The sequence below is a fragment of the Gobio gobio genome, assembly GCF_949357685.1.
Source record: "Gobio gobio genome assembly, chromosome: 1".
Classification (NCBI taxonomy): Eukaryota; Metazoa; Chordata; class Actinopteri; order Cypriniformes; family Gobionidae; genus Gobio; species Gobio gobio.
This window is the reverse complement of record NC_137097.1, coordinates 42,129,540-42,155,956: the sequence shown is the minus strand read 5'-3', so window position 1 is coordinate 42,155,956 and position 26,417 is coordinate 42,129,540. Positions and strand designations below refer to the sequence as shown.

Sequence of the window (26,417 nt, the reverse complement as noted above, 5' to 3'; positions counted from 1 at the left end):
AAAAACAGTTATTTGTTCTAGCCCAGAACAAATAAACAAACAAATTAATTAATTACTTAAGGGGAATTTCATTCATTTGAAAAGCTTTACAAGTTTCACAATCATTAAGGGCTCGGTATTTTATATTCAACATAGTTTATCATCTTAAAATATGTTTTACAAAAATAGTACACAAACTTTGTGTAATATTTATTTAATTACACCTATTAAACACAACCATTTTACGATAATATTTATACGCATATAGCATTTTTTTTGTCTTTAAAAATATATATTGTTTTATTACTTTTTCAAAGGAATTAAAAACCTTAAACCATAAACACTAGATGGCGTCAAAAGTCCACTGTACCTAGAAGTTGGAGAAGTCGTGATGCTCTGTTGTGCCGTCGATCCATTAGAACTGTCGTAAAAAAAAGTCTCTGCTTGCAACGGGAGTCCATCCGCGTGCAGTCTTGTGTTCACGGCTCTTGGCGCTTCTCTGATCCGCTACTGGCATGGAGGGATCTGGGGACGAGTTCATGAAATACCGCTCACCGCTGGTGTCCCGGTACGCCAGCAAAGAGATGGCTTATAACTTCAGCGACAGGAAAAAATTCACCACATGGAGAAAATTGTGGATTTATCTCGCCAAGGCAGAGAAGGTCTGTCTAGCCTATTTCTCTTGCGTTTATTTCTTTAGACTGTCTATAGATTAATTTGTTGTTATTGTGATGTGATCCTCTGAATGTCAAGTGTGATTCTGTCTTAAGTTTTTGACCTTGAGTGAGTGGAGATCTCAAGTTGCCAACTATCTTAGTCTAAAAATAGTTGGAAAGGTTGGATATGAGCTGTGCTGTTATATTTAATGCTTCATAAGTGGACCAGGCTTACAACCTTAAAAAAAAGTACTGTGGTGGTACTATGATACACTGATGGTATTAAATAGTAACATCGTAGTACATTTATTTAATGTATACCATAGTACTGAAGTTTGTGTAAGTTACCCTGCTAAGGCATTTTCATGGTAGCCTACTAATACTTTTGTACATGAACAGGAAAAAAACAAAACACAAAAGCACTAACTATTGTAGTGCCGTGATAATTTGATGTAGTGCTTTTTTTATATACAGTATATAAAACTAAAATCTCTGTTTTAAAACTGTCATGTCTAGCTCTCTATGTGTGAGGTTAAAGGTCATTGAATCTCTCAAACCATAAGCTCACAGTAACTCAGCAGTTTAGATGATAATAGGAACTCTCCAATTCAGATAACAGATATTCAGTTTGCTGAGGTTAACAATAGTTGAATTGATAAGAAATCAAATTATTGACTATAGACCGGTGGAATTTTCTGGCTTTGCTGACATGGGAAGACTTGCATATTGATTGCTTGTTTGAAGTGTGCATAGAAAGCAAGACATAATATTTTGTGATTACCCAGTAACCCTTAACGCTCCATTATCACTGGCCAGTGTTAATTGAACACAGTTGTCTGGTCACATGGTGGTCATTTTCTGTCCTGTTGAGACAGACATGTTTCTGTTAGCTGCTCTGGAAGTAAAGTCACGCTACAGAACTTTACTAATCTAGTCCTTGGGACACACCAAGGCACAGACAGTACCAGACGAAGAAAGAGTGCACAAGTGTGTGTTTCCAAAATAACTAATGTAAATGTCAGGGTAACAGGAGAGTGACTCTTGATGGTTGAACTTTTAGACTCTCTCTGTGCATCGCTAAAGATTAAACGAATAAGTTAATGAAATGTGTTACAGTCAAATGATATAAGGATGGTGATCCAACAATATTGCAATTCTGGCCGATATAATTAGCAAATAACTACTTTGAAATGTATATTTATACTAATTTTATAATGATACATTAAAAAAATAGAATTTTTAAAACATATATTTTATTTATAAATTAAATAAAACATTAAAAGATAAAATATGTTATTTAAAGTGAAGTTAGACATCTCAACATTAAAATGTATGTATGGAAAATGGATAGGCCTATTCATTGTAAGATTAGCTAAAAAATGACAAAGATAATATGATAATTGAATTGGAAGATAATAGAAATGGGAATGCATTAAAATCTCTGATATTGGCTGATTACCCATATAATAAGTTCTAAGTAAAGTACAGTCATACCTAGGGGTGTGCCGGTTTCAGAATTGGTGATGACGGTTATGATGTGAGTCAAATGTGACGGTTCGTAACATAACCGTCGTCAGGGGGTTGGGGGTTGGGTGATGTGATGATGTTCGTCTGTTATAGGACAACTTAGTTTGAATAAACGAGCAGACACTGATTAGCTACTTGCTATAAGTTTATTCATATACACACAGTAAACAAAACCTTTAAAACAAGTAGGCTACTTAAATTCTATAAGAGCTGCATAAAAATGAATGAGTAGCCTAGGCCTAAATTACAAATGATAAAATCTACATACCTTTATCAAAGAAAAAGAAAAAAGTCGAACAACGACTGTTGTGATAATACCTTAATTAAACTAACTAAATACAGGAAACAAAAAAAGTGCAATGACATTTTAAATTCCTAATCTTTTTCGACTTCCAAGTTCCGTGACAGGAACACCAACATGTTCACTTTACTCGGTTTTAGTGACGATCTGACAGGGGTAACGTTAGCTATGTTACCTGCACTGTTAAAAACTCGCTCTGATGCTGTGCTTGTAGCACAAATACACATGTATTTACGTGCCAATTTTGCTAAGAGCGGATAGCGTGTTTCATTGTCTCTCCACCATGCTAGTGGATTAGCTGTAGAGTCAATTGGTTGTTCTTGGAGATAGCGGGTTAACCATGTGTCAGCGCGCGCTCTGATCGGTAAAGGGGCAGAGATTTCGGACCTCCGTTTATTAAAGGGTTAGTTCACCCAAAAATGAAAATTCTGTCTTTAATTACTTACCCTCATGTCGTTCGACACCCGTAAGACCTCCGTTCATCTTCGGAACACAAATGAAGATATTTTAGTTGAAATCTGATGGCTCTGAAAGGCCTCCATTGGCACAATGGCACGGTTCACTCTCAAGACCCTTAAAAGGTACTAAAGACGTTGTTACAAAGTCCATCTCACTACAGTGGTTCTAAAATAACTTTATAAATCGGCGAGAATAGTTTTTGTGCGCAAAAAAGCCCTAAATAACGACTTGCATAGTGATGACGATTTCAAAACAAGGCATCATGAAGCTTCAAAGCGTTATGAATCAGCGAGTCGAATGAGCAGTTTGGATCGCCAAATTTCAGCAGTTTGGCGGTTTGACACGCGATCCGAATCATGATTCGGCTCACTGATTCATAACGCTTCGAAGCTTCATGATGCCTTGTTTTGAAATCTTCAAAAACTATTCTCGCCGATTTATAAAGTTATTTTAGAACCACTGTAGTGAGATGGACTTTGTAACGACGTCTTTAGTACCTTTTAAGGGTCTTGAGAGTGAACGGTGCCATTGTGCCAATGGAGGCCTTTCAGAAAAAAAAAATATCTTTATTTCTGTTCCGAAGATGAACGGAGGTCTTACGGGTGTCGAACGACATGAGGGTAAGTAATTAATGACAGAATTTTCATTTTTGGGTGAACTAACCCTTTAAGGAGATCTCCAAGATTTCTCTTCTTGGTAGGGGGTGGTGCACAGACCTCTCCCAAATCATCTCCAGCAGTAGCAGCCTCCGAAGCACCACTAACTCCGCCTCCCCTTCCCTCGTCAGCTGAGGGAACCTATCTAAAATTTTTTTTTATTTTTTTAATTTTTTTTTAATGTTTGTAAAAAATATTTTAATAACACGGTTTTGGCAGTTATAGAGTTCTAATGACGGTGTTTAACTATAACCGTCGGTCTCACGGTTATATACTAACCGTCACACCCCTATTGCTACGTGGTGCTTCAATTACAATGGGAATGTTAAATGCATACAAATTCAATGTTCTAATGTTATAGATAGTGTGAACAATTCATCCATGCATATATTTATGCAGTTTTTTTCATTAATATATGGAAGAAAAGAACTTCCGCTTCATTGTGACTTCTTCAATACATCTCTTTATCGCTCCAATATCCTTTCTGCAGGCGTTGGGTCTCCCCATAACCGATGCCCAGGTGAGCGAGATGGAGTCTCACGCGGAGGACATTGATTTCGACATGGCTGCAGAGGAAGAGAGGAAGTTGAGGCATGATGTCATGGCTCATGTGCACACGTTCGCTCATTGCTGTCCCATCGCTGCTCCCATCATCCACTTGGGTGCCACTTCCTGTTATGTGGGAGACAACACGGTGAGGCAACAATATTATCAATAGGATCTCGCTGCTGGAATTGAGTGATTATAGAAAGAATATGCCAACAGAACAGGAATTAAACCATTTTTAATCTTGGTTGCAATTAAAAACAGGATTTAATAATAAGGCACCATGCAAAATCCTTATAAGAAAAAGCATGTTGTCAGTATATTATTTTTAAATGGTGAAAATGGTCTTCTTGAAATGTGTGTGTGCTTTATCTCTAGGATCTGATAATGCTGCGTGATGGATTTGATATTCTGCTACCCAAGGTTTGACTTTCTGATATCTTCCAGTTTATGAAGGTGCTTAGAAGTGCCATTTAAATATAAAATGAAGACATCTATTATCAATGTACTGCATTACTTCAGGGAAAAAAAAGTACATTATTATAAATTTTTTTTTTACAAATAAATAGTGTGTAAAAGGGTCTAATTAATTAAACAAATGTATGCAAAATCTAACATTAAATAATAAATTGATAAATCACTTTTTTTGTTGTAAAATTAACAAATAAATGCATGTATAAATTATTGTTTATTTACTTAATGCTCAAAATATTAATGAAATGCAGTAATAAACAAATGCTTTGGCTACAAATGTGGTACTTCTAGTCCTCCATAATTGCCATCCACTGCAGTAAGTATTTCTTGTTTTAAAACATTCTCTCTTCCATAGTTGGCTCGTGTCATAGACAGGCTGGCTAACTTTGCAGAGAAATACGCCGACCAGCCGACTTTAGGCTTCACCCACTATCAGTGAGTAAATTCAGGGTTCAGTGCATGTACTAAACCTCACAAATAAGTATTTAGATATTAGAGCATGTTTAGAGTGTGCATGTAAAATGAAAATTTCTACTCTTTTCTTTTCTTCCTCCCCATCTTCTATTCATTTATGACCTGTCCATCTAATCTCTGACACATCTCACTCACTCTTCAACAATTACTCATTTTGTAACCCATACAACATTATTAATTTCCATCAAATCTTTTATTTTTTATCTTTTCTTCATTTAATACGACAATACTAGACTGGTTTTGGGTTTATTTTCCCTCTCCTTGTCCACATCTTTTTCTCAGACCAGCTCAGCTGACTACTGTCGGGAAGCGTGCGTGTCTGTGGCTGCAGGATCTGGTCATGGACATGCGCAATCTTCACCGTGCAAGAGAGGACCTGCGCTTCCGGGGTGTCAAAGGAACCACAGGCACTCAGGCCAGCTTCCTGCAGCTCTTCCAGGGGGATCATGAGAAGGTGAATGCAGCTGCATGAAAATCAACAGCTGAATCTTTTTTTTTTAATGACACACTGGCTTACTTCATACTTAGTAGTGTGTACTTTGTCTTCAGCATACATACTTCAGTATACACACCTTTCAAAAGTTTGTGGTCAGTACTATTGTTTTTAATTAAATGGATGTATGAAATTTATTAAAAGTGACAGACTTCAGCATAGTTTCAAAGAAATGTCAAAATGTCAAATAAATGTTGTTTTTTTAAACATAATCATGAAGCAAGGTTTTCACAAAAATATTAAGCACTCTTCAATAGTGAAGCTGTTTTCAGCATTATAATAAGACAATTATGATAATAATAAATGTTTCTTGAGCATTAAATCATATTTCTGAAGGGTCATGTCACTGAAGACTTGAGTAATGCTCAAGTGCTGAAAATTCAGCTTTTGGATTAAACAATTTAGTCACAGGAAAAATTGCAATAATTTTACTGTTTTCGCTGTATTTTTTATCAAGTACATGCAGCTTTGAGCATAAGAGACTTTTATATATATATATGTATTCACAGTACTTCACTTTACACATTTTGTTATGTTACAGCCTTATTCCAAAATGGATTAAATTCATAATTTTTTCCTCAATTCTAAAAACAATACCCTATAATGACAATGTGAAAGAAGTTTGTTTGAAATCTTTGTAAATTTATTCACATTTACATTTAGTCATTTAGCAGACGCTTTTATCCAAAGCGACTTACAAATGAGAGCAAAAGAAGCAACTAGAACAGTCAAGGGCAACAGTATGCAAGTGCTGTAGCAAGTCTCAGTTAATCTAGCTCAGAACACACAGGACAGTTTTTTTTTTATTTAATTTTTTATTTTTATTATAAATAAATTAGACAGACAGAAAATGAATAGAATGATAAGTGCTATTCTTGATTGGTCAGGTGCTGCTGGAAGAGATGTGTCTTTAGGTGTTTTTTGAAAATGGTTACAGACTCGGCCGCACGAATTGAGATAGGCAGGTCATTCCACCAGGTGGGAACAGCCCAGGAAAAGCTCCGTGACAGCGATTTCATGCCTCTCTGGTATGGCACCACAAGGCGTCGTTCACTAGCAGAACGTAAGTTCCTGGAGGGTGTGTAAGTCTGAACGAGCGAGTTTAGGTATATTGGTGCAGAGCCAGTGGTTGCTTTGAAGGCGAGCACCAGTGCCTTGAATTTGATGCGAGCAGCTATTGGCAGCCAGTGCAGACTGATGAAGAGAGGCGTGACGTGCGCTCTCTTCGGCTCATTAAAGACCAACCTCGCCGCTGCATTCTGGATCAGTTGCAAGGGTTTGATAGTGCAAGCCGGAAGGCCCGCTAGAAGAGCATTACAGTAGTCCAGTCTGGAGAGAACAAGAGCTTGGACCAGTAGTTGTGTGGCATGCTCTGATAGGAAGGGTCTAATCTTCCTAATGTTGTATAATGCAAATCTACAGGATCGGGTTGTTGCAGTAATGTGGTCAGTGAATTTTAGCTGATCATCAATCACAACTCCAAGGTTCCTGGCTGTCCTGGACGGAGTTATGGTTGATGAACCTAGCTGAATGGAGATATTGTGGTGAAGTGCTGGGTTGGCAGTGACAACAAGAAGTTCTGTCTTTGCCAGGTTAAGTTGAAGGTGATGTTCCTTCATCCAGGCAGAAATGTCTGTTAGGCAGGCAGGCGATACGAACACCAACCGATGGATCATCTGGTTGAAATGAGAAGTAGAGTTGAGTGTCGTCGGCATAGCAGTGATAGGAAAAGCCATGTTTCTGAATGACCGATCCCAGTGATGACATGTAGATGGAGAAGAGAAGTGGTCCAAGCACTGAGCCCTGGGGAACTCCTGTAGCTAGATGATGTGACTTAGACACTTCACCCCTCCATGACACCCTGAAGGACCTACCTGAGAGGTAAGACTTGAACCACTGGAGAGCAGTTCCTGAGATGCCCATCTTCATGAGAGTTGACAGGAGGATCTGGTGGTTAACTGTGTCAAAAGCAGCAGACAAATCCAGTAAGATAAGTACTGTGGATTTGGAAGCTGCTCTTGCCTGTCTGAGTGCCTCCGTAACCGAGAGCAGGGCAGTCTCAGTTGAGTGCCCGCTTTTGAAGCCGGATTGGTTGATGTCCAGGAGGTTGTTCTGTTCAAGAAACGTAGACAGCTGGTTAAACACCACTCGCTCAAGTGTCTTTGCAATGAAAGGAAGAAGGGATACCGGTCTGTAGTTTTCTAAAAGTGCTGTGTTTAGAGAGGGTTTCTTAAGCAGTGGGGTTACCCGAGCCTGCTTAAATGCTGTGGGGAAGGTCCCGGTGTGAAGAGAGGTGTTGACAATGTCAGTGAGTGCAGGAGTAACCGAAGAAGAAATGGCCTGAAGGAGGTGGGTGGGGATAGGATCAAGCGGACAGGTAGTGGGATGATTGGATAGGATGAGTTTGGAGACATCTGCTTCAGAGAGCAGAGAGAAGGAGGGGAGCGTGTGTGTGATGGTTGTTGAGATGTGTGTCAGTTTGTGGTGTGGAGATGGTTTGTGGAGGTGATCTGTGGGGGAGTGTGTGTTGTGTCAGGAGTCAGTATGAGGTTAAGAGTGATGAGAAAGTGATCTGAGGTGTGCAGTGGAGTAACTAAAGTGTTGTTTGTGGAGCAATAGCGCGTGTAGATCAGGTCCAGATGGTTACCTGATTTGTGAGTAGCTGTAGTAGATACTCGCGTGAGATCAAATGAGGTCAGAAGAGTGGTGAAGTCAGCAGCCTGGGGTTTATCAAGGTGGATGTTGAAGTCACCAAGCAGTACCAGAGGAGTGCCATCCTCAGGGAAGTGAGAGAGGAAAATATCCAATTCCTCTAAGAAGTTACCCAGTTGACCTGGAGGGCGATAAATAACTACAACATAGATTTTAGCAGGATGAGTGATAGTGATTGAGTGTGATTCAAAAGAGCGGTTGCCAGATAGAGATGTAATGGGCTCAAATTTCCAATCATTTGAGATGAGCAAACCAGTACCTCCACCCCTCCCAATCGGGCGAGGGGTGTGTGAAAAAGTGAAATTATTTGAGAGAGCTGCAGGAGTGGCAGTGTCTTCTGTTTTGATCCAGGTTTCAGTTAGAGCCATGAGACTGAGATGTGAATGAGTGGAAAAAGATTAAATAAAGTCTGCTTTGTTTACAGCAGACTGGCAATTCCACAGACCAATTGGAATGGACATTAATGTAGTAGAGGAAATGGGTACACTACGCAGATTGTTAGGATTACGGTGTCTAGAACGTGCTGAGCGTGACTTGCGGGTGTTTGAGGTAATAGTAGCGATTTGGAAGCACATCGTGAATACGGGTCAGAGAACCAAACAGATAACCACAAGCAAAACACAAAAGTGGACAAAGTAGAAGGAAAGCTATACTCAAGTGCCTTGTCGTGTCCTTGCTCGAGTGGAGTCGTGCAGAGTAGAGTCGAATGGTCTTTACACTCCTCGGTCTTCACACGATGAGGGCTTCACACGAGGGCTGCCGCGGAGAACCGCTCACTTATACTCACGTTAATTGTCCTTATTGAATACAGATGGCTACTCCCAGTAAAACGCGTTCGCGTGAGGTCACGTGACTAACAAACTTTCAGCAAACAGACAACCAACTACAGCACACAGACAACGTTCTGACTAACAGCTGAACTACAGATCACTTAAGAAAATGTAAACAGTACTCACAGACTAGTTGTTCTCCCTGAAGTTCGATTGCTTCTCTCTACCTCCAATTGTAAACAACACAGCTCTTATACCACGCTGGCTAGCGGCCACGCCCAGTGAAACGCGTTCGCGTGAGGTCACGTGACTAACAAACTTTCAGCAAACAGACAACCAACTACAGCACACAGACAACGTTCTGACTAACAGCTGAACTACAGATCACTTAAGAAAATGTAAACAGTACTCACAGACTAGTTGTTCTCCCTGAAGTTCGATTGCTTCTCTCTATTCAAAAAAAAAAACATGAGAAAGAAGAAAAAAAAACAACAACAAAAAAAAAAATTCACATGTACACACCTTTGGCACCAATTTGAGTATGATGCTACAAGCTTGGCACACCTATTTTTGGCCAGTTTCTCCCATGTTTCTTTGTAGGACACGCTCCATTAAGTTGGATAGGGAGCGTCGGTACACAGCCCTTTTCAGATCTTTTCAGAGATGTTCAGTCGAGTTCAAGTCTGAGCTCTGGCTGGGCCACTGAAGGACATTCACAGAGTTGTCCCGTAGCCACTCCTTTGTTTTCTTGGCTGTGTGCTTAGGGTCGTTGTCCTGTTGGAAGATGAACCTTCGCCCCAGTCTGAGGTCCAGAGCGCTCTGAAGCAGGTTTTCATCAAGGATGTCTCAGTACATTGCTGCATTCATCTTTCCCTCAATCCTGACTAGTCTCCCAGTTTCTTCCACTGAAAAACATCCCCACATCTGATGCTGCCACCATCATGCCTCACTGTTCGGATGGTATTGGCCAGGTGATGAGTGGTGCCTGGTTTCCTCCAGACATGACACTTGCCATTCAGGGCAAAGAGTTCAATCTTTGTTTCATCAGACCAGAGAATTTTGTTTCTCATGGTCTGAGAGTCCTTCAGGTGCCTTGTGGCAAACTCCAGGCGGGCTGTCTCTACCATACAGGCCTGATTGGTGGAGTGCTGCAGAGATGGCTGTTCTCCTGGAAGGTTCTCTCTCTCTCCACAGAGAAACACTGCTCTGTCAGAGTGACCATCGGGTTCTTGCTCATCTCCATGACTAAGGCCCTTGTCTCCTGATCGCTCAGTTTGGCCGGACGGCCAGCTCTAGGAAGAGTCCTGGGGGTTCCAAACTTCTTCCATTTATGGATGATGGAGGCCACTGTACTCATTGGGACCTTCAATGCTGCAGAAATGTTTCTGTACCCTTCCACAGATCTGTGCCTTGACACATTCCTGTCTCGGAGGTCTACTGACAATTCCTTGGACTTCATGGCTTGGTTTGTGCTCTGACATGCCATGTTAACTGTAAGACCTTATATAGACAGGTGTGTGCTTTTCAAAATAATGTCCAGTCAACTGAATTTACCACAGGTGGAGCCCAATCAAGTTGTAGAAGCATTTCAAGGACGATCAGTGGAAACAGGATGCACCTGAGCTCGATTTTGAGTGTCATGACAAAGGCTGTTGATACTTATGTACATGTGAATATTTTTTTAAAAATTTTTTTTTATACATTTGTAAAGATTTCAAACAAACTTCTTTCACGTTGTCATTATGGGGTATTGTTTGTAGAATTGAGGAAAAAAATTATTACTTTAATCCATGATCTGATCTACTGATATACTAACTGGAAAGTATTCGTATAATATAATTTTTTTCTTTCTTTGTTGTAATGAATACATTTAGGGTATGTTTACATGACAACAATGTAAAAAAAACAGAAGAATTTTTGCCTTATTTTGAAAAGTTTCACGTCTAGATGACAACATTGTCAAAACGATCCCTGTTCACACAGATCTGTGAAAACGACTAAAAACGCTGTAGTTCATTATTCATGCCAGGCCAGTACATGCCTATAGACTGAACATGTAATACGCATGTGCGTGATGTTACCGCTTTCACAAATCCATGTTTATGCGGTTTACACTATACACAGCAATAGTGAATTGCAATACAAAGATCACAATACGTATGGTATCTGCAGCCAAGTATCATGATAGTAGGGATAATAGGGAGATTCTATGGTTGAAATGACTTTTGACTGTCTTGTCTCTTAGGTGGAGGAGTTGGATAGGATGGTCACTGAGATGGCTGGATTTAAAAAGTATGCTGAGGCTATTTTTAATTTCTGCTTTTGTTGTTTAATAAATGCTTCAAATGGCTTCTAAATGCTTCAATGTTGTTGGCTAGAGACTTTCAATGTATATGTTTTTGTGTGCACATGGTCATTCAGTTCTTCCTCTATTTTTCTAGATCATACTTGGTGACGGGTCAGACGTACAGTCGTAAGGTGGATGTCGACTCGCTCTGTGTGCTGGCCAGCCTTGGAGCCTCAGTTCACAAGGTCAGCCACGAATAATTGACTCAGATCAGCTTTATGCACTGAGCTGCTGTAACCATCCACAATGGTCACAAAAAAGCAACAGACAGTTTTTTCATTAGAACAACCTGTTTTTGCTGTAGATTTGCACTGATATTCGACTGTTGGCTAATCTGAAAGAGATCGAGGAGCCGTTTGAGAAAGAGCAGATTGGTGAGTTTGTCTGTGAGAGAATTTGATCATATTTTAAATCAACCTCTGATCTGTCATGGTTTCCTGTTTTTAGGTTCCAGTGCCATGCCATACAAGAGAAACCCCATGCGTGCCGAGCGCTGCTGTAGTCTCGCTCGCCACCTGATGGCGCTGGTGTCAGACCCTCTGCAGACTGCATCAGTGCAGTGGCTGGAAAGAACCCTTGACGACAGCGCTAACAGGCACTGTTATGACATCTGTTGTCTGACCATATGATGTGCCTCTGCACCATTTTGACTCTAAAGATAAAACTTCAGGCTCTTTCTTTCGCCAACATCCTGTCTCATCATTTTTCATGTGCTTATTTAGGAGGATTTCATTGCCCGAGTCCTTCCTGACAGCTGACATCATCCTCAGCACTCTGCAGAACATCACTGAAGGGCTGGTGGTGTATCCTAAGGTGTGTGTGGGTGCAACCCTCAGTACATTTTGTCTTCTGGGTTATCTCTTTTCAACAAAATATTTTAAAAAGTTTTCATCAGGGCTGGCAATTATCTTTATAATTTCTTTTTATCAAATGAACTCGGATTACTTAGTCCAAATAATTGCATGTACTGTACAGTACACCACAAAAGATTTAAGATTAAAGTCTTTTTTTTAAGAGTTTTATTTTTGAAAGTAGTCCTTTATGCACACCAAACCTGCATTCATTTGATCAAAAATACAGTAAAAACAGTAACATTGTGAAATATTATTACAATTTAAAATAACTTAAATGTAATTTTAAAATATTATGAATGAAAAGCATCATCACTCCAGTCTTCAGTGTCACATGATCCTTCAGAAATCATCTGATATGATTTGCTGCTTAAAGGTCCCATGGCATGAAATTTTCATTTTATGAGGTTTTTCAACATTAATATGAGTTCCCCTAGCCTGAATATTGTCCCCAAGTGGATAGAAATGTTGATCGGTGTAAAACCGAGTTCTGGCTGTCTTTCTCTGCCTTTGAGAAAATGACAGGCCAGACTAGCCAATCCTGAAGTCTCCTGGTTTGACGTCCAAGCAGGAACGGTTACCTCCCTTTCCTCCGCCCAGAGAATCTGGCACGCCCATGCAAGCGCTCGAGAGATCATTGCTTGTGAACGAGTGAACGCTGGCAGTTTCTCAGTGTTTGGATGTACAAATGAAAACATAAGTCTTTTTTCAGTTCCTTCTGATCTGTGATCAGTGATTTCTTATGTGTAGCTAATTATTTATTATTCGTGCACACGCTGCGGCTTCTCTCTCTCCAGACAGAACGGTGTTTTCGTGTTTTCTGTCTTGTGAGTCAGTGTTTTTGTACGTCCTCATGTTGAGCAGAAACTCATGACTGTATGCACATTTTAGAACAGATAGACGATCTGTTCTAAAATGTGCATACAGTCATGAGTTTCTGCTCAACATCGGCAGAGCCACATCTTTAGAGATAAACCTCACACACGCCGAAGCTCGGGCTGCACTGGCCGGTCGGCCTTCAACATCACCGACCCACAGTACTGCATCCTGCCCACAGCGGAGGCACCAAACGCGGCATGAGATTAAGCAGAAGGGGGGTAAACGTGAGCATATCCGGGCTAGCCAGCCTAGCCCCACAATAAACTGGATTACATTCGATTACTGCCGTTGTGTCTTTGTTTGCGCCGTGTACTCAATGGGCGTCACTGACGCTTTTCATATGATAGGAACATATCTAAAAAATAATGCTATTATCAACACTTACTAGTAACTCGTTCGTCTCGACAGCTGTAATGGTACTTTGCATGTGTTACAAAGTTGGTAATAATGATTACGACGGACTCGTCGTGACTGGGACTCGTGTTTATTCAGAACTCTCAGATACAAACACAATAAACTCGCGCTGACTGACAGCGCTCTCATAACTCAGTAGTTACTATAAATAACTTTGTTAGCAATCGCTGAGCTCAGTCTCTGGTACATTAGTGATGTCCGGTTCGCGAACGATCTTTCTTTTGAACCGGTTCTTTTTAGTGAACCGAATCAGTTCACCAAATCGGACTGAATCGTTCTAAACGGTTCGCGTCTCCAGTCAGCGCTGATCCATAATTTACTAAAGTTACTAACTTTCTGACATGAGTGACAGTCCCTCCGACTAGAAATAGACTAATAACCTGAAGTATATGCTGTAACTACAACAGTTCACTGATCTGAGACTGACAGAACTGATGTGAAGTGAACTCCAGTCCATCCGTCTCTCTGGCAGCAGCTCCTGCCTCGTAGACCTCGTTAAACCACGCCCCCTCCGCTCATTTCAAATGCAAAGATGTCAGCCAATCACAACAGTGGGCGTTTTTACTGAAGTCTCACAGCAGACACGCCTCTTGAAGCAGGGCATTCAGCCACAGGGCAAACATCAGTATAGAAAAAATGCCTTTTATTTCTAAATTATGACATTTTATGATGTAAAAGTCATACTAACAATATAAGTACACCTCAGGAAACATTATAAAATAATAGAAAAATGCCATGCCATGGGACCTTTAAGAAACTTTTCTATTATCAATGCATTTATTAAAGGGTTAGTTCACCCAAAAATGAAAATTCTGTCATTAATTACTCACCCTCATGTCGTTGGACACCCGTAAGACCTCCGTTCATATTCGGAACACAAATGAAGATATTTTAGTTGAAAGCTGATGGCTGAGAAAGGCTTCACACAGGCCTCCATTGTCATTCAGTACATTGACACTTCCAAGATCCATGAAAGGCACTTAAAACGTCGTTACAAAGTCTATCTCACCACAGTGGCTCTACAATAATCATACAATGCGACGACAATAGTTTTTGTGCGCAAAAAAAAATCAAAATAACACCTTTATCCAACTTGTTCTCGACTTCCGTGTGTGCCTCCACGACGCATGCGCGAGAATATGACGTAGCGCCGGTGTTCGGGAATCGATGAAATACACACTTAAGCCCCATTTTGAGCACTACGCCGAGACCTAAAGCACGATCAATGTAGAATCCAACAGCTTAGACACGCGCGTCTTCCTCTGCTCGTAAACAAATCGCTTCTGGGTCATGTGTCCGAACGCCGGATCTGCGTCATATTCTCGCGCATGCGTCGTGGAGGCATACACGGAAGTCGAGAACAAGTTGGATAAAGGTGTTATTTTGATTTTTTTTTGCGCACAAAAACTATTGTCGTCGCATTGTATGATTATTGTAGAGCCACTGTGGTGAGATAGACTTTGTAACGACGTTTTAAGTGCCTTTCATGGATCTTGGAAGTGTCAATGTACTGAATGCCAATGGAGGCCTATCTGAAGCCTTTCTCAGCCATCAGCTTTCAACTAAAATATCTTCATTTGTGTTCCGAATATGAACGGAGGTCTTACGGGTGTCCAACGACATGAGGGTGAGTAATTAATGACAGAATTTTCATTTTTGGGTGAACTAACCCTTTAATGATATTTAAACCATATAACGATATTTTAAAACCTCAAATGAAGATAATTCAAAACCTTTACATTAGACATAATTTCTTTTAGATAATAAAGAAAATCAACACTTGCTTCTACATCATTGCCTTTTTATTTGCCACATGAGTGTATGTGATATGCATAAATGTTTTCTATAGCGCCTTTAAACACTAATATAATGTAATAACTACTTCACAAATACATATGAACTAAATATAAATAAAGATGATTCATTGGCATGGTCACAGACTGGAGTATCCTTGGTATTTGAGGTGTAGGTTTGTTGTCTTCTGATTCAGGATCAGACTCTAACATGTTGCCATTTTTCAACATCTGTTTTCAAAGCAGTTGCACAGGTGTAATGGTGGGGATGTTGAAAATTATTTGAATATGTAAAACTGTTTCCTAATCATTGCACTGGGCATTTACTTCCACGTCTTAAATGCGGCACTCCTATCAAAACAGAGTATTTTAAGGAGAGGGTCAAAAACAGGAAAGAAAATTTTGATAACATTATAAGTGGACCTCAGAGAACATCATAATACAATAAAATGCAGTTCATAACCCCTTGAGTTATTCTCTCTTTCTCTTTTTAAAGGTGATTGAGAGGCATATCCGTCATGAGCTGCCCTTCATGGCTACTGAAAACATCATCATGGCCATGGTGAAGGCCGGAGGAAACAGACAGGTCAGGACAATCAGTTTCTTGGGGTTGATTTGCCAAAGCAAATTTTTATTGCAAGATGTTTGAATAAATGATTAGCTGTAAATCTTCTTTAAGTGAGCAGCAGATGTTTATGATGCATTTTACCATTGACTAACTTTTTTGTCTGTACTGAAAACGCACTCAGGACTGCCATGAGAAGATCCGTGTGCTGTCCCAGCAAGCTGCGGCCGTGGTCAAACAGGAAGGGGGAGATAATGACCTACTGGCTCGGGTTCAGGCTGATCCATATTTCACCCCCATCCTTGGACAGCTGGACAGCGTTCTGGATCCCAAAACCTTCATCGGCCGAGCCCCACAACAGGTACAAGCATGCAGCCTTGACGTACCTACACATATTACTGCTGACCTATTAATATTTATCAGATGATTAACATAATGTTTTAATAATGAGGTGGGCTGTCACACCCTTCCAATCACTCCCTCTCTTTCTCAGGTTACAAGGTTTTTGTCTGAGGAGGTCAGGCCTGTTCTAGAGCCATACAAATGTAAAATGGATGTGAAGATTGAACTAGAGCTTTGAGACCCATACACACACGTGCGACTCTGTGACTGACACATCAGAACTGTATGACGATGAATAAATGTCTAGCTGTTTAACTTTTCGTGTGCTCTTTTATGTGGCATTTTGACAACATACACCAGATGTAATATATGTAATATGTATGCGTAAACCTTCTGACAAACAAATTGACAAACATTTTGGCATTTGCTCTTGTATTGTGACGAGTGAAATGTCAGGGGATACATTTTCTCCAATAGTTAAATTAAGTTGCGAATGGGAACATTGAGGTTTTGTGATCAGAATTACAGCTTTAATGGTATTACCACACAATACAATGGTATTACGATGTATAACACTTTTATACAGGAGTATATATTAGATTGACAATTTCTGTCAGGAGATATAAGCTTTAAAATTGAAATTACAATAAATATTTAAAAGAAAATCCTTAAATTGTTGAGTCCTAAAGTATTGGAAAATAAGTTTTGAGATATTTTTATGTTCCTTTCTATGAGCTAGTTAAACATATACACGTGGTGTTAAAGGAACACTTCAAAATAGTGAAAATATAGTTTTACTGTTTTCGAATTTTCCATTCATCTGATCTCTGGGTCTGGCGGTAGCACTTTTAGCATAGCATGCTAACGGTCTAATCAGATTCAATTATCTATGCTAAGCTATGCTAAAACTGCTACCGCCAGACCCGGAGATCATTCCAAAACGCTAAAACTCAACTGTTTAACTCTAGGGGAGTTGGAAAATGAGCCTATTTAAAAAAAAAAACTGGAGTGTTCCTTTAATTAATAATGACACTATTTAGATGTTTTCCTTTACCATGGCAATTTAATAGAATAACTGGCTGTATAATAAAACTAATGAGAGAAGACCAACAGATTATCCACTTATGTGTAAGTGATTTGGTGTTACTTGCAATTCATCATGACTGGTTGGTGTAAAAATGTGTAATGGTACGAGACAGAGCAAAGCGTGTTTGTACTGTATAAGCGCACACACCTCTAAATGACTCACAGTAGTCGTGCAGTTATAAATCAATTATTCTGGCTCAAAGTCCATAGTCACACAGGTTTGAAACCTGTTGCACGTTTACTATAACGTCAGCTTGAACCAGTCTGGTGATTCTCCTCTTATTTCGCAGATTAACAGGAATTAATTTGCCAGCGGATACTCAAATCATCCCATGGTAAGATTCACTTCTTGGAAGATATTTTGTTCACATTTTGACATTTGGTTTGTACAATTAGCCGTATGTATACAGCAAGTTGCAGTCTCTCGATTAGCTGATTACTTGCTGAATTAAAGATAAAATAAAAAAAACTCTTACCCCAAATATTAGAATGGTAGTGTATGTGTACATATATTACATTTTCAACTTCTTTTGCTGACTTAAATGCCTGCTCTTCCCTTTAAGTAAAGACTTCTCACCAATCTTATTTAAATGTAAAGTTTTTAAAGTTAATTTTTAGGCAATAAGTATGGCTAAAATCAGATAAGTGGTGGTTGTGCTGTCTTTTCTGTTGTCATACAGTAGTGGTTGCGTGTTTGACATCTCAATGGATGCTGGTATCAGAAATCCTTTTTCTGTCTAATGCGTTGCATTTGTACTCTGAATTAAGATTATTTTCTAATAATTGTCATGAAACGTTTTGCATGATTTTAAATATCTAGTTATATTGGTTGGGAACAATTTCCACAAACGTAAGGAAGAGACCCTGAGAGGAACCAAAACTTGAAGGGGAATGTCATTCTGTTCTGCTGGCCTGAGAAAATAATACATGAGAAACAGACGCTAATATTAATTCCCATTGAAGCAGTAAACCGTAGTCTCAATATCTGCATACCAGTCTTTGCCATTTGAAGAAAAACTGGCAGACGTACAGCTTGGAAAAATGCTGAAAGAGAATTTGGTTTTGAGGTTTCAACAGTCAGAAAAGGAAACTCTTCCATTTTCTTTTCTTTAGATGGTTGTACAGAATAAAATGCCTGTGACCTTCCACACCACTGTAACCATGACGTGTGTGTGGAGGAAAACGTGACTCCCTTAAAGTCAATTGTTCTGTGATAACTTATACTGGTGGGGTTGTAAAAATCGAAGCAGATACTTGCTAACTCTGTTTATCTAGCGCTGCTTTCTGATTCACAGGTTCCCTATGCAGGCCCTAATTCTAATTCATTCAGTGCAGTACCGAGGTTGTGCACAATGACTGATTGGTAAATTTCCCTGTGCACTTCCTGTGACATGATATTGTGTAGGCTTACACTTGTTCTCTATGCCATTATTGCATTTTAAACAGGCTCTTTTAACGGGATAGTTCACCCAAAACCCTCAAGTTGTTCCAAACCTGTATTAGTTTCTTTGTTCTGCTGAACACAAAATAAGATGTTTTGAAGAATGTTGGTAACCAAGAAGAGAGAAATCAACCATTGACTACCATAGTAGGGGGAAAAAATACTATGGTAGTCAATGGTTGCTCTCTCTTCTTTGTTACAAACATTCTTCAAAATATCTTATTTTGTGTTCAGCAGAACAAAGAAACTCATGGTTTGGAACAACTTGAGGGTGAGTAAATTATGACAGAATTTTCATTTTTGGGTGAACTAAACATAGTTATTAGAATGTGTTTTAGGTGTTTAAATGTATACATGCTAATACATGTGATCTCATAGGATGTAAAGAGACTGACAGTCCTTCTACAGGTGATCTGATTGGTCCATCATGTGGGCATGGGCATTACTTCCTGTCACTCTGGCAGTGTTTGGAACAATTGGTCTTTGGGTTGTGTGAGTGTTTCTTTTAGTTTTGCTCACTCTTGACAAAATCGTATTTTTTGGGGGTTTTATTTGACTCTTTCTGCAATTGTTTGTGTGCAGGTATGCCATAGCGGTGTCCAATAACACTGTTAATATAACTGAAGAATTCCCTTACATCAGGTATGTAAGCATGCATGTATATATGTATATATATATATATATATATATATATATTACAGTTTATACATACAATTACAGTTTATACATACAATTACAGTTTATACATAAAATTATGTCCCCGAAGGGCAATTTGTTTTGCAACAAGACCAACATGCATGCATATAAAAACAGTTTACAAACATTAAAAATACCTTAAAAACAACACAACACAAGACCGCAGCAGCCCAAAAGTCTACCTACTTCCCACAACTCCTCCCATACCCGAATTTAACAAAGAAACCACAGTAGGAATAAATGAATGTTTATACCTGTTGCTTCTAACAGTGGGAAATCTAAGTCCCGAAAGTAGAAAATTAAATTCAGACTGTAGGGGATGGGAGGAATTCATTAAAATGGATTGGGCTTTCCTTACGACCTGACAATTATACAAGTCAGTAGGGTGGCTCTGATGAGCTCCTATAATTTTGCTACTGGTATTTACTATTTTCATCACCGCATTCTTAGCTTTAACACTAAGACCGCCATACCAGCATAATAGAGAGAAAGTTAGACTTATAAAACAAGGTAATCAATGACCTGTCAATATTAAAATTTAGACAATTTCCGTAAACAAAACAGGCGTTGCTGTCCCTTTTTACCATTCAATCTCCACATTGGAATTGAAATTCAACTTATTATCAATCACACACCCCAAATACTTTCACCAATTCCACCAATTCAACATTCTGCTCTTTAATAATTGTGCTCAATTGATCAGTTTGATTATGTCTAAAGTCGATACGCATATCCTTTGTTTTAGATACATTTATTTGCAGACATGCCCTGTCACACCACTGCACAAAATCATCTACCACTGGGCCATGGCCATTTTCATCAGCACCGAGGAGGCTAACAACAGCTGAATCATCTGCATATTTTAAAATAAATATATTATCATGCCTACTTCGGCAGTCATCAGTATATAAAATATATAATAGGGTAGAAAGTACGCACCCCTGAGGGGACCCTGCAGGAAGAAAATACTCCTGACAGACACCCATTTACCCTAACTCTCTGTATTCGATCAGTTAAAAAGTCCAGAATCCATCCGACAATACTAGAGTCAAGACCAAAGCTCAAAAGCTTCTCTATTAAGATATGTGGTTGTATTGTATTAAAAGCTGATGGAAAAATCAACAAATAAAATTCTATTATGAGTCTTGATTCCTTCCACATGCTTAAGTATCAAATTGAGCAGGGTAGATGTAGCATCCTCCACCCCTCGTCTGGGCCTATAAGCAAACTGAAGGGGGTCAAGAGATTCTTCTACCTTCGTAAGAAGCTCTTTTTTCAATAATCTTTCAAAACTCTTCATTACCAGGGAATTTAAAGCAAAATTCTACAAGAGATCTACAAACCTTTTCACTCTGCCACAAGGATCAGTTTGGGTCTTCTGAGTGATGCATTATCATAATTACTGTTATTACCTTGTCAAGTCATAATAAAAGAGCCATGTTTGCAGTTTTGCCACCCTGACATTCAAATTGCCAGACAAAAACAGCTTTAAAGCTACTGATATTCATAGAATGTGTTTATGAAACGTTTCAAACCTAAAATTATACCATAGTGTTTAGTTTTTAATTTTTTATTATTAAGATGACACCATGTTAAGTAGTAGTCTGTTTATTTGTTTGGACAGTTGCACTGCACTACCTGACATTTTGTGGGTTTAAGTTAACAAAACATAAAATAATATGTATTATTTAAATGTACTAAACTTTAATTCAGACTAAATAGGTTTTATAGAATAAAGTGGTATATGCAAATAATTAATTAATTAATATATATATATATATATATATATATATATATATATATATATATATATATATATATATATATATATATATATATATATATATATATATATATATATATATATATATATATATATATATTATTATTATTATTATTTTTTTTAAAAGAATGAAATAATGCACTTGGACACAAAAATACACGTCATTACATGTCATTGACCCATGTACTGTGAGTAATCATGACTTAAATCGTTCATAATTTAGTTCGATTTACTGATCTTAAAATCCAGTCTAATTGTCCTCCCGGCCTAGCCTTTATAGTTAGTGACTTCCATTTTAGTAAACTGTATTTGGATGTGATTATGGTAATTCGTTCTAGTGAAGATACGTCTCATCAATCACCAGTTCAGTCTCTGACATTGGTGTTATGATGTACAAACACAGTTTTCTCAGTGATATTGTAGTATTTTAAATCCGGGGGCTATTTCTGAATTTGCAAAAGTCATGCCTGATCTGAGCTGTCTACCCAAAGATTCACAGACATACATATTGCCCAACAAAGTACAGCATAAAAGATGAAACTAGCCAACCCTGATTTAAAAAAAAAAAGAATGAAAATGATATATGAATATTGTTATTCCTTCAGCACGTGTGGCTCATACAACCCCCAGAGCTGCCTGTTTTCTCAGATCTGCAACATTTGCTGTGTCTTGGGTGAGTCCTGTCATCTCATTTTAAAAACAGGCCTTCTGTACTGTACCTTCTGCATGACCTCTTTTTCTTTCTTTAGCTCTATGGATTGTCACGATCAGATTTCAACAGATCCGGGATTTGGGTTGTGCTTCTCATTTAAATACAGCCGGTCTGGTGCTTGGTTTCATCTCTAGCATTGGTATTTCCATTCTAGGAAACTTCCAGGTACAGTTTATGTGTGTGTGAATAACAAATGGAAGTTACTGATTGTGCTGTGCTTATTTGTGGTTAAACTTTTCTGGCATACTTTGTGTGTTTTTGTCCGTAAAAGAGACTGTCTGTGCACACCAGTCGTGTGTGTCACAAAAAGAGGAGACTCACAGACAGCAGAGAGTATAGAGAGAGAGCATTTTCTTGTGGTGCCCCCGCCACACAGACCTCAGCCATTTAACCAAAATCCCATAAAAAAAACCAAGAGGAAACCGGAAGAGCTAAAATGCTAACTCGCTTCCACGTTTTGGCCTACAAAGTGATGTCATATCTGCACAACTCTATACCGCCCTCAGCAGAGTGGGTGACGTTGGGATGTTCCCTTAAGGTGATGATACACAGGGCAACTTATTGAGCAATGTTGCCGAGCAATGTTGCTTGGGCAAAAAAAAAAAAAAAGCTGCGTGTATCATCACCTTAAGATAACTAGTCCATTGCCCTAATTGGTTGCTCTGTATCTCACCTGGTTGCCCTTGATGGCAACATTGCTCAAAAAGTTGCCCTGTGTATCATCACCTTAACAGTATATCTGTGAAAAGGTGTTTTGAACTTCTTTAGACCCCTAAACGGAGAAGAATGAAAAAGAATGTTTCTGTGAATATACCAGGGCCTTAATTTGCTATACATGCATGATTTATGTCCATATGTGTGTGTCCATTCAGCCATCTGTATTACTGGCGGTTCATCTGCTTGGGGCGCTCATGGCCTTCTTCCTGGGTTTGGCTTACTTCTGGGTCCAGGCGTGGCTTTCGTACTTCAGCCCGCCGCCACAGGACCGCAGGTGGGTGGTGCCTGTGCGTGTCATCCTCTGCAGCATGTGTACTTGTCTGGTCATCTGCAGTATCCTTCAGCTCTTTTAGACAATACAAATTCATAACTGAAATGAGTGCATTGTCACTACACTTTATCATGTGTTCATTTTGTTGTCCTTAACCCTCTATCTTCTCAGTGCTTGTTCTGCATAGCACAGGGTTTCGCTCTGAAGCTGCCATGTGTGAGTGGGCTCTGGTCATGTGTTTTTTTGCGCTGTTTGGGATTTTTGCAGCAGAGTTCAGACACATTGACTTTCACAAGCTCACCGTACAGAAGAAGGGAATGAAAACCGCCAGTGCTAATGGTGTGTGGACATTACAGGAGATTCACTGAGGAAGAGCCGGCAAGTGGTAATCAGATACAAGATACAATTGCAACAAACTCACCATATAATATGGACACAACATTAGACTACAACCTGCACAACTTTGCTAAATGCACAAATACACACAACATATAAAACACTCCCATTTTATACCATGTTTGGAGTGTTTCTCCAACTGTTCAAAACCACATTTTTACAGTATTAATTATATTGCAGAAACGCTGAATCTTTGAGCTTATTGTTTACATATGTTATATACCATAAGGTGATTATTATAGGGTATTATGTGAGAGGATGGGTATCAGTGTATTCCACTTGTTCTTGCTGTACAACAAATGGTAATACCTCAAACTGGATCTCTTTGGTCTGTTTTGTAGGTCTGTTTTAATGACTTTTGCATAATGTTATTAAATATATTCTGTTATAAATAATTAAATTGTATCTGACTATTATCAAGGAAAGCTGTTATTAATAAATTGACAATATTAACAATTGCTAAGTTACAGTCTACAAAGTGAACATTTAAAGCTAACAAGCATGACCCTACTTGAAGTCAGCATAAAACAGAAGTTGCGATAGTCTTTTCTAAAGTGAAGTGAAGAAAGAATGTAGGACGGGACTTGATTTTGTCCATTGGGAAATGATTGGATAGTTGTGGTTTGTTATAGAGTGTAACAGCCGGGTTCTGAAAGTAAAAAATGTATTCTTAGCCCTACTGTGAGCTAGGAGGTTGTTAATAATGGTATTTGCTTCTGATGAAGACGTCAGCACACATTATTGCAACTTGTTTTTAAAATGATTGTGCTTAATATTGGTATTTGTGGTGAAAAACTACATCATCCTTGATGCTGTACAGACATGTGTGAATTTTTTATTACATGGATTTAATGAAAGTGCATTTACGCAAAGTCCACACCAGAGAGCGCTCTGGGCCTGAGGTTGGTTGTCTCAGAATTGTGTCCATATGTGTTCATCTCAAGGGTATTGTTTATTGTTTTAGAAAGCCACCTCAAAATAGTGTTATTTTATTATATATATTTTAACTTAATGTGTTTTATGTTTAATGTGAAAATAAGCAATACATCATTACATCTCACTCAGAGATTAAATGGCACAATCTGGGCTTTTGTCATGTGTAAGCCAATAAAATAAGCACGTGAATTTGGACACAACAGAATTGGACATGATTTTCGGATGGGAAACAGCAGTTTAGAGCAGTCTGTGCGTCTCACGATGACATTCTTTCGCATACACATTGCTCTCAATGGGTGGGGAAAAAAACACAAGAGAACAAAAAAGGAGCGAGGGACACAAGGGGGCAAATGAAGGGGACTTAAAGGCATGTTGACAAGTCCTGGGAATCAGTTATTTCTTTCTCTTTTCTATTTTAATATCCTTTCATGATCAGTGTTTTTCTAAAAATCTGAGCAATCTCCTTTGAATATTTGCTTGTTTTGTTTTATGTATTTTTGGCGAAGAGGGTCAACTGAATAAAGCTGTCATCTAAACACTGCTTTAATGTAAGATACAGTTGGGATGTAATTCAAAACCGGTAATGGATGTGGGGTAGAGCAAACTTTGAATTCACTGTTTGCTTGTGAAGTTTCTCAAGATAAAATCAATTAAATTTGCAATGAAAGAAACAAGGATGAGAGATAGTGGTAAAATATACTAGACCATAAGAAGTTGCGTTATTTATTGCATACTAATAATTTAAGTTTGGTGATCTTTGTCCTGCCAATTTGTATATTGAAAAGATGTTTTTATAATTACGTGGTTTAAACGTCAAAGATTGATCTTTTCGCTTATAATATTGCATTGTTTATTTTAAATGATTTATCTATGCACATCATTATTTCGTTAAATTCATGTGCCCTCGTAATCTTTAATAAAAATATTTTCCCCTCCTTCTTGTAGCGACGTGTTTACTGGCACGAGGGCGGGGCAACCTGTCACTCACATTACATCACAGCAATAAACTTCAACCATCATGTCAATTCCCATTGGACAAAATCAACTCCCACTACATTTTTTTCTTGTTCGAGAAGCCGTTTCACTCGGATATACATCAAAAGGGAAGAAAAGACTATCACAACTTGCGTTTCATGTCGACTCTATGATTTATTTATTAAAAAGAAATGCATCATCTTATATTGCTGCTGTCATATATTCGTTGCACAGTAATATCACAGGCTCAAAGCCTAGAGTGACTGCACCTTTTCTCCCCTAGCCTTGTCCTAGACTGCCATCCTTATCCAACACAAAACTTACACATGGCATCACTGTGACCTTTTAACAGACATTTAATTCAGAGGCAAATCCAAAAGGGCTCTGGTGTTAGATATGGGCTAAGTGCTATGTTTGACTAAAGGGCATCAAGTCTGGCTGGCTCTTATGTAATGCCTCTGTGAGTCTGTATCAAGCGTGCATTTGTTTTTATCTTTGTTTTAAAAGCGCAGCAGGCCGCAGGTCCACCGTGCCTTTTACCTCGACCGTAATCTCTGTTCAAGCCTGCGTTATTCCAGATTATTCTTATCCCTTGCTCAACTCCTGCTGCGCAACAATAGCACTGCCGTACTATCTGCAAAGCAAACGGCCTGCCTGCCACCTCGTACACACACGGCTTATCAGCAAACAGCCAAATCCTGCCCTGAATGAGAAAGCAAGAGTACGGAAGAAAGTTTAAAATGTTCCAGCACAACAGAGGCATAAAATCTGATTTAGGCCTAAAACCCTAATCTCCTCGATCCATAATCTAACAGGTCTGGAATTCCCCCAGCTGTTAGGAGAGAGGGAGCGAGGGGGCAAAAGTCGTGCCGCTGTTTCCAGCGAGTGGGCATCTCCAGTCATGATCTCATCCCGCAGCGCTGGCACTCTCAAGCGGAGAGCTGCCCTTTTACTCAAAAATGCCAAGCGCACCACATTCCTACACACTCTGAAAAGTCCCTAATCGCTGAGATACACATTCAAACGGCCCGTTTGCCCTCTCTTTGAGAACAATCAGACAAGGCTTAATTATATAATTATATGCGACCGGACCCCCGCACACAGACCGACACACTTCAGGATGTTTGTGACTGCACACAAGGTTTAGTCGAGGAGAGAGCCAAACT

General features: G+C 39.1%; 2 protein-coding genes across 3 annotated transcripts; both read left to right on the top strand.

Annotated features, from left to right (window-relative positions):
* The first annotated feature begins 372 nt into the window (after nucleotides 1–372).
* On the top strand, nucleotides 373–17,774 carry adsl (adenylosuccinate lyase). 2 transcript variants are annotated; one of them, XR_013818251.1, is made up of 14 exons: nucleotides 373–641; nucleotides 4,069–4,272; nucleotides 4,503–4,547; nucleotides 4,954–5,033; nucleotides 5,355–5,526; nucleotides 11,293–11,339; nucleotides 11,489–11,579; nucleotides 11,699–11,768; nucleotides 11,842–11,989; nucleotides 12,117–12,207; nucleotides 15,828–15,917; nucleotides 16,081–16,257; nucleotides 16,390–16,600; nucleotides 17,160–17,774. XR_013818251.1 is itself a non-coding variant. In XM_079840003.1 (13 exons), the coding sequence occupies exons 1-13, from the start codon at nucleotides 495–497 to the stop codon at nucleotides 16,474–16,476; spliced, it is 1,449 nt and encodes a 482-aa protein (XP_079696129.1). In that variant the 5' UTR covers nucleotides 373–494; the 3' UTR covers nucleotides 16,477–16,907. The 2 variants fall into 2 exon arrangements, 1 of the variants encoding a protein (XP_079696129.1); XM_079840003.1 differs by lacking the exon at nucleotides 17,160–17,774 and having other exon boundaries at nucleotides 16,390–16,907.
* tmem150b (transmembrane protein 150B) lies at nucleotides 17,533–24,463 on the top strand. Its single transcript, XM_079840153.1, has 7 exons — nucleotides 17,533–17,659; nucleotides 19,144–19,257; nucleotides 19,348–19,407; nucleotides 21,850–21,917; nucleotides 21,994–22,121; nucleotides 22,829–23,006; nucleotides 23,116–24,463. The coding sequence occupies exons 2-7, from the start codon at nucleotides 19,193–19,195 to the stop codon at nucleotides 23,310–23,312; spliced, it is 696 nt and encodes a 231-aa protein (XP_079696279.1). The 5' UTR covers nucleotides 17,533–17,659; nucleotides 19,144–19,192; the 3' UTR covers nucleotides 23,313–24,463.
* Nucleotides 24,464–26,417: the final 1,954 nt, after the last annotated feature.

What these genes read in the sequence shown, in the direction of transcription:
- adsl (XM_079840003.1), top strand. Translation starts at nt 495, where the DNA reads ATGGAGGGATCTGGGGACGAGTTCATGAAATACCGCTCACCGCTGGTG. An exon ending in GGCTGGTGGTGTATCCTAAG is followed by an intron (nt 12,208 to 15,827) that starts GTGTGTGTGGGT and finishes CTCTTTTTAAAG; the next exon opens with GTGATTGAGAGGCATATCCG. An exon ending in TCGGCCGAGCCCCACAACAG is followed by an intron (nt 16,258 to 16,389) that starts GTACAAGCATGC and finishes TCTCTTTCTCAG; the next exon opens with GTTACAAGGTTTTTGTCTGA.
- tmem150b (XM_079840153.1), top strand. Translation starts at nt 19,193, where the DNA reads ATGTGGGCATGGGCATTACTTCCTGTCACTCTGGCAGTGTTTGGAACA. An exon ending in ACAATTGGTCTTTGGGTTGT is followed by an intron (nt 19,258 to 19,347) that starts GTGAGTGTTTCT and finishes GTTTGTGTGCAG; the next exon opens with GTATGCCATAGCGGTGTCCA. An exon ending in CCATTCTAGGAAACTTCCAG is followed by an intron (nt 22,122 to 22,828) that starts GTACAGTTTATG and finishes GTGTCCATTCAG; the next exon opens with CCATCTGTATTACTGGCGGT.